Below are 7,414 nucleotides of genomic sequence, written 5' to 3'. Positions count from 1 at the left end.
TACTGGCTATTCCTTTCATTAAGTTATACGGAGGTCTCCCTGGCCTAAAAGGAATGAGGAAGGCAGGAAAGATGGGAATGACGCGGTGATTTAGTACTTACTAGTGTGAAGAAATAACACAAATTAGTACCAAAAACAAAGGGAAAGGAAAGGGCAGCATAACTAAAATCGATAAAATTAGGTCAAATGAGTTATGACCGCGGGATGTAAAAGATCTAGGAAAAAAGGAACACCGTGGCTCAGAAATGAAGCAGGAGAGGGGACAAGAAAATAAGGGGCATTTAAATAACAGAGTGACAGAGAACAAATACTCATCGAAAATGAATACATTTCATTGCGTTCCTTTCACAAGAGCAGGAAAGAGCAATTTTCGAACCTTCATGTATCCTGATGCAATTCCATTTTTGCTGGCTTCCTCTTTGGCTGCATGGACCCGTGAAAGGACTTCAAGGTCAGTTTCCTTTACGACTTTCCCTACTCAGCCTGCAACTTTGGAATCACGTGGGAAGCCTGAACCAATGCAGGGCCTCACGCCAGAAGCATTAAATCAGAAAGTCCGCATGGCAGGTAACTGTTTTAAAGCCCCCCCTGCTGACTCAATGAGTCTCCAGAGGTGACAGCATCCGTGGATTTGAGCCCTGAGCCACCCTCCAGCCTCCGTCAGTAACCGCACGCGAGAACTCGTCGCTGGACCCGGAGGCAGGACGCCCTCGGATCCAGTCTGGGCGGCGATGCGGCGTGTGCCCTCCCGACCGCTAGGGGGCAAACGGCGCGCATGTAGCGCCTGTTTCCGGCGCGCGACCCGCTCGACCCCAGGCGTGCGCATGCTCGGTTCGTGACGGAGGGCGCCCACACGGCTGTTTTCCCACGTGCGTTGTTAACTGAGGGCATCATGTTGTGAGGAGATGGGGGCGTCGGTGGCTCGCGCAATTAGGAACTTCAACCTAGAGAACCGGGCGGAACGGGAAATCAGCAAGATGAAGCCCTCTCCCGCTCCCAGGCACCCCTCCACCAAGAGCCTCCTGCGAGAGCAAATGAAGTGTGAGTGGTGCGAGGGCGCGTCGGCGCCGGGCGAGCGGGGTCTCTGTGCCGGCGGGGCGGTTCCCCGCGGGTGGCCGTCGGTGCAGAGGTCGGGGTGACCCGGGACGGCCGCTGGGCCTCGGTCAGCCGAGCGCGGGAAGGTGGAGCCACCAGGCCGGTGACATTGAGCCAGCCCCCTAGCGCTCGCCATGGAGTCGGCGGCTCTGCTTTCCTGGTCGTCCCGGAGATGCAGCCCTGTGCCCCTGCTGTCCGGTGCAGGCCTGCTTTTTGCCTTTAACGCTTAGCTACTTGACACTGGGAATCAAAATTAGAAGGGATCATGTGCAGCGGAAATTTTCTTTAGGTGCCTTCACAGAACGATGGAGGCCGAGGCAGAATTAGTATTTTGATTTATTGTGAAATGTCTTTTCCATACTGCCCAAACGATAGTTTGTTTAAAAAGTAAAAGTGTCGTGTATTAAGTGTTTAGGATCTTAGAAGAATTTTCGTTGGTTTTAATACTGTGACATTCTTTTTCTTTCCTTAGCTCATCCAGATATTAAGGGAGACATTGTTAGAAAAGATGACAAACTGCTGTCATTACTAAAAGACGTATATGTTGATTCCAAAGATCCTGTGCAGGTAATGTGTACTTTAATTAAGAAAATAAGTAATTTAACTTTTGGGGGCTCCAGGAAAATGGTCAAGAAAAGTGTGGCAAATAGTAAAAGAGCGAGATGCCCTGCAAGTGTAAACATGTCAGTGTAGTTGTAACCAGAACAGTGATGTAAGCAGGACACACATGCCTTGGTTCATTGGTTATGTACTGAAATTCTAACAGACTTGTTTAAGTATTGATTGAATGCAACTGTGTGAAGTATTTGATGTTATTTAAGAATTTGTAGGACTTGGTAAGGTACTTCTAGTGGTTGCCATTTAAATGACGAAAGGAGAGCTTTAATACTATTTTCTACCCCCACATTGTATTGAGGTATGTTCTAATCTCAGGGGTTCCTTTAGTGTTGTATTTGGGTTTTTTCATTTTTGGTTTTTAAGGATATGTTCAGATATATGTAAAAGGAGCACGATCACAGAATACTTTGTGAATGGGAACTTATATTTAAATCCATATATAAATGCCTGGCAGAAGTGTTTTATGTGTAGTGCTAATCAAAACAGACCTAGTCCTTGCGGTCACACTGCTTATAGTATTGTGAGGGACAGGCATTGAATAGATGAGCAATCATAAGTACATGATTACTCATAGGTCTGTGGAGGAGAAGTATAGGCACGTGAGTATATCTGGGGGACCTGTTTGAGATTTGGAGGATCAGGGATGGTTTCTGATTATGGATTTATTGGTTCTGTTTATTTATCATTCTATTTCTACACTAGAATCACACTATATTAATTAATAGAACTTTATAATGTGTGTTGATATCTGTTACCGCCTCCTCTGTTTCTTTTCAAAAGTTTCTTGGCTCTTGTGACACATTTTTTTTTTTTTTTTTCCCAGATGAACTTGAGGCAAATTGTCAGGTTCTTTAATAATGTCCTGTTTGGATTTTGAGTGTAGCTGAATTAGAATTTATAGATTAATTTGAGGAGAATTAACTTCTTTGTATTATTGAATCTTTGGAAGATAGAGGGAAGGTTGTTACTATGGGATCTCTTTCACCCTGAGTTTTTAAAGTGTTTATTGCTAATATGTCAGAAAGTGGGTGACTTTTGTATTGTAGCTACTCACGTTGCTAGGTTATTTATTAGTTTTTCAGTTCATTCTCTCATTTTTCTAAAGATATTCTCATATCATTGGCATAGAATTACATTGTTTTCTTGCTTTCTAGTATTTATACCTAATTCTTATTGTGTTGTCTATAGTATTAGCATAGCAATGAAAGTTGATATTCTATCCTGTAATTTCTTTACATAGGATGCTTCTGATGTTTCAGCATTAATTATAATAAAATGATATTGTTGCTGATTAAAAATACTTTTATCACATTTGGGATATTTTCTTCAATTTTCAATTTGCTAAGAGTTTGTTTGTTTGTTTTAATCAAGAGAGAATGTTGAATTAATCAGAAGGGAAATCTTAATAAAAGTGCCTATGGAGTGGAAGGAGGATCTACCTGGGAATAGGAAGATAAGAGGAGCTTTGTGTTTTGGAAAGTGAAGAAGTTGGGAAAGTGTTTCAGGCCAAAGTTACAATACAAAGGTAGGAGAATATGTTACACCTTTGGAGAATGGTTAGAGTTCAGCAACAGTTAGGGGAAAGTGTAAGGGACGAGTTTGGGAGAAATGAGGTCAGATGGGGGTGATCGTGAAGGTCTTTACTTGTCTTGCTAAGGAATTTGGGTTTTATCCTTATGATAATGGGAAATTACTGAGTTTCATGTGGGAAAGTGATGTTAGATTTTTTTTATTTTTTTTTTATTAAAGTGATGTTAGATTTGTTTCATAATAGGGAATTGATTTAGTGACTGGGAGAGAAGTAAATGGCTTTTAGAGGGACTTTGGAGGCAGTATCGATAGGATTTGGTTATTAGTTGGATGTAATGAGTGAGGGGGCGAGGGAGATGTCAGGTATAACATGACGTCAGAGAAGCTTTGAGTTTTGGAATGGGTTATGGGAGGTGGGTGGTGCTAGTTACTGAGAGAATATGGGGATAGAATTGCGTTTTCAGAGGAAAGGGATCAGTTGAGTTTTTGACATGTTGATTTTGAGGTGCTTATAAATTACCCAAGCAGAGATGCCTATTTGGCATTTGGGAATTTGGGTCTAGAAGTCAGGAGAAAGGTCTAGGTTTGAGATGAGGTTTGAAAGTAATTAAGATGTAGGTAGTAATGGAAGTTTGGGTGATACGTGGGATTACTTAGGAAATTTATAGAGTGAAAAGAGGGCCTGGGCCAGAACTTGGGGCACATTAATACTTAAGAGGCAACTGAAGGGAAAGAGCCCACAAAGGAAACAGAAGAAATCACTGGAGAGACAGGGAAAACTAGGAGAGGGATGGCATGGAAACCAAAGGGAAAGATAATTAAAGGTATGTTGGAGTGGCCCTCAGCGTCAGATGCTGTAGTGAGTTCAGATAAAACCTGAAAAATGCCCTCTGGGTTGAGATATAATCCTCTGGATGAGATATCACAAAGATCATTTTCTTTTAAATCTTAACTGAAAAGAAGGAAACTAGTCATAACGGAAGTGTTGGTTTTGGGTTTGGTGGGTGTTTTTTAAAGGTAGTGACTACAGTATTTTTGTATTTTGACCAAGCAGCAGCAGTAGGCAGGGTGTAGTTGAAAGGAAAAGGGAATGAATGATTGGCATAACTAGGTAATAGGAATGAAATACAGAGCACAAATGCTAGGATTCAGCTTGGGTGAGACAGATGGAAAGATGGGTGCGCATCGATTGTTTTATTTGTATTTGTTGAAGTATTAGAAACATTAGTTTATTTTCTCTGAAGAGGCAAGATCGCTTGCAATATGTAAATTCATTCAGAGTGTTTGGAGGCATTGAACTTGAAAAACAAAACTGGGAAACAATAGAGATTATCAAGTAAACTGTTAAGGCAGCATTAGAGTCCTGCCCTTTTAAAAACATTTTTTAATGAATTCATTGTTGTTCTTTTAATATACATAGAATAATGTGATGAGTGGATGGTATACATTCGAGTATTATTTTCTAGAACTACCTGAATTGCTTCATGATGATTGAGCCACAGTTATGAAATGGTGATGTGGCAAAAGTGCCGTGGAACCACGGCTCATTGTAATGAGAAAGTGTAGTTTGAAGAAGCACGTGTAGTATTTGAAGAAGAATAGGGGAGATTTGAGAAGTGTGAATGTAGTTGTCAGATCTTTTCATCTTAAAAGGCTTTTTGTTTGTTTTTGTCTTTTGATCCTAGGTAAAAGATGTTGGACCGCCTCCGGAGCCAAAGGAGTACAGATTGCCGAAGGGCAATCACTTTGACATGAATATTGAGAACATTCCCAAAGGCAAAATTTCCGTTGTAGAGGCATTAACACTTCTCAATAATCATAAACTTTATCCGGAAACATGGACTGCTGAGAAAATAGCAAAAGAATACCATCTAGAACAGAAAGATGTAAATTCCCTTCTTAAATATTTTGTAACCTTTGAAGTCAAAATCTTCCCCCCTGAAGATAAGAAAGCAATACAATCAAAATGAAGGAAATCTTGAAGTTACCTTTTCCATATGTACTCCCTGTTCCCATGCCGTTTGTCATCTCATTTTTAACAAATTATATAGATTACTGAATGTTTAAAGTTCCCTTCTTGTGAAGGCATACTATTTATTAAGCTCTGCTAAATTTTCAAGACTGACTATAGAATACATTTTGTTTTCTTTTAAACTTTAATTGGGTTTAGGCATGTGTTCATATGTAGTATCAGCATGACCAAATAGCACATGTATCAATTTATTACAAATAAAAAGGTTAGTGTGTTATTTTAGGCACATCATATCATTGGCTTTTAAATTGGTCATATGGCCTCTTGGAAAATGTCCCGAATTCCTCATTTAACATTGAAAGCTTCACTTTCCAAGTTAGGTGGATAGTTTATTCTTCTTATGGAATAGTGAAAGTAAGAGCTTTGCTGACTCTTAAGACTGACATTTTCTTGCTAGGGAAACGGAGGCTTGACCGTGAGGTAGAATAACAGTATTTTGCAATGAAAGGCAGACAGGAGACAACACAAAAATCAACAGAAAAGGCATTTTTACTACTAAGAGGAATAAGAATGAGGACTTTGTTTTTGTTTTGAACTGGTTTTACATATGAAATAACTTATCAAAACTATAAAAAGGAATTGGTGTTTGTAAAATTTTAGCAATCTCTGCCTTGACAAACAGATAAGTTCAAAGCTTTCAAAGAGGCAGGTAGTAGTGGGAACTATCTGAAAAAAATAACTGTTCTCTGGACTTAATATAGAAATATAAGAAAATGTTAAAGAATGGTTAAATCAAAGAACCGTGATAAATGAAACTGGGTGACCAAATATATTTGCTAATGAAATGCTGGTTGAAAGAAGAGAGAACAAACAGCTAGTAGATGTATAAAATGTGATCACTGGAAGGGACCTGGGAAATTGCTGCTTCATTCATTTAACAAACTTAGGAGCACAATGTATACCAGTCCTAAGGTCTTGAGCAAGATTGTGTAAGTTTAGCTCTGTCGTATAACTACCTGTGAGATCTTGGGTGGATTGTGTCACTTCTTTGAGATTGAATTTCCTCTGTAAATGATTATAATGCTGCCTTATTTAAACCTAAGGGTTACTGTGAAGATAAGATAATAAAGGACTGAACAAATACGACTTACTTTTTGCCGTTGAGAACAGAGGCCTGGGGAAGTTTCATGACCTATTTAAGCTTACCTGTACTTTATGACATAGCCAGGCCCAGAGTTTAGGTTTCCAGAATCCTAGTGTTTTGTTTTTTTCTGCTGTGCCAATAAGAAGCATATCTCAAAAGAGCAGAAGGTATGAGTTGTAGGAATATTGGGGAATGGTAAGAAAAATTCCAAGTTATCAGTGTCTCTGAGGAAAGATAGAGATTCACTACCCAGGGAGTCCCCTGGAAATGGGATGGAAGAGGCTGAGGAAGTCAGCGTGAACATGAAATGAGGCATGTGTAATACAAAGAAGAAAAATACTGACTGAGATGGAAATTTTTAGCTGATTTTCAAATTTAGTTTCATTATGTGAATATACCAAGTTTAGTTTAAAACAGTTCTTTCGAAGACAACAACTCAATAAAAAATGACATTGTAAAACTCGGGTAAATCATCAAAACTTTAACAGATAAATACCAATACTTGAGTCAATAATACTGCTGTTTCTGAGCCATGTTCCCTATTCATATCTATACTGTGGTGAGGCAACTGTAAATAGGGCTGTTTTGTCGTGTCACATAATAAAGCACTTTCCGTGTCATTCATTGGCCTGTTATTGTTTATTATATATAGGAGAGCACTTCGGTGGTAGAGTTGTGACAGAAAACGTGGTATTAGAAAACCTGGGTATAGATCACATCACTACTAGCCATGTGACCTTGAATGTCCTCAGCTGTGAAACAGGTAATAATTACTAACATCTTAAAAGCAAGTACTAGGCACTGATCTAGCTGCTTTACGTGTATTAGTTTGCTTACTATTTACTACAGGTAGGAAATATTTACTGCAGGTAGGAAACTTAACTATATTTTACAGGAAAATGGAAGCATGGAGAGCTAAAGTGGCTACAAAGATTACCTCGTAAGTGTTGGAACCTGGATTTAAACCCTAGTAGGGTTACCAGGGTCAGGAGAGGAGGGAGGGAGGTTGATCATAGAGTGGGAAGAACTGGGATCCAGGGAGCTGATACTAAAAA

The 7,414-nt window shown here is 39.6% G+C and overlaps 1 protein-coding gene across 2 annotated transcripts; it reads left to right on the top strand.

The window, feature by feature from the left end:
* Positions 1-546: 546 nt before the first annotated feature.
* On the top strand, positions 547-6,983 carry NDUFAF4 (NADH:ubiquinone oxidoreductase complex assembly factor 4). Of its 2 annotated transcripts, none has more exons than XM_019743421.2 (3): positions 547-1,041; positions 1,568-1,662; positions 4,929-6,983. In XM_019743421.2, the coding sequence occupies exons 1-3, from the start codon at positions 906-908 to the stop codon at positions 5,211-5,213; spliced, it is 516 nt and encodes a 171-aa protein (XP_019598980.2). In that variant the 5' UTR covers positions 547-905; the 3' UTR covers positions 5,214-6,983. The 2 variants fall into 2 exon arrangements, with proteins under 2 accessions (XP_019598980.2, XP_019598981.1); XM_019743422.2 differs by having other exon boundaries at positions 1,027-1,293.
* The last annotated feature ends 431 nt before the right edge of the window (positions 6,984-7,414 follow it).

The sequence above is a fragment of the Rhinolophus sinicus genome, linkage group LG05, assembly GCF_036562045.2.
Source record: "Rhinolophus sinicus isolate RSC01 linkage group LG05, ASM3656204v1, whole genome shotgun sequence".
Taxonomy (NCBI): Eukaryota; Metazoa; Chordata; class Mammalia; order Chiroptera; family Rhinolophidae; genus Rhinolophus; species Rhinolophus sinicus.
This window is presented reverse-complemented; position numbering and strand designations above follow the sequence as displayed.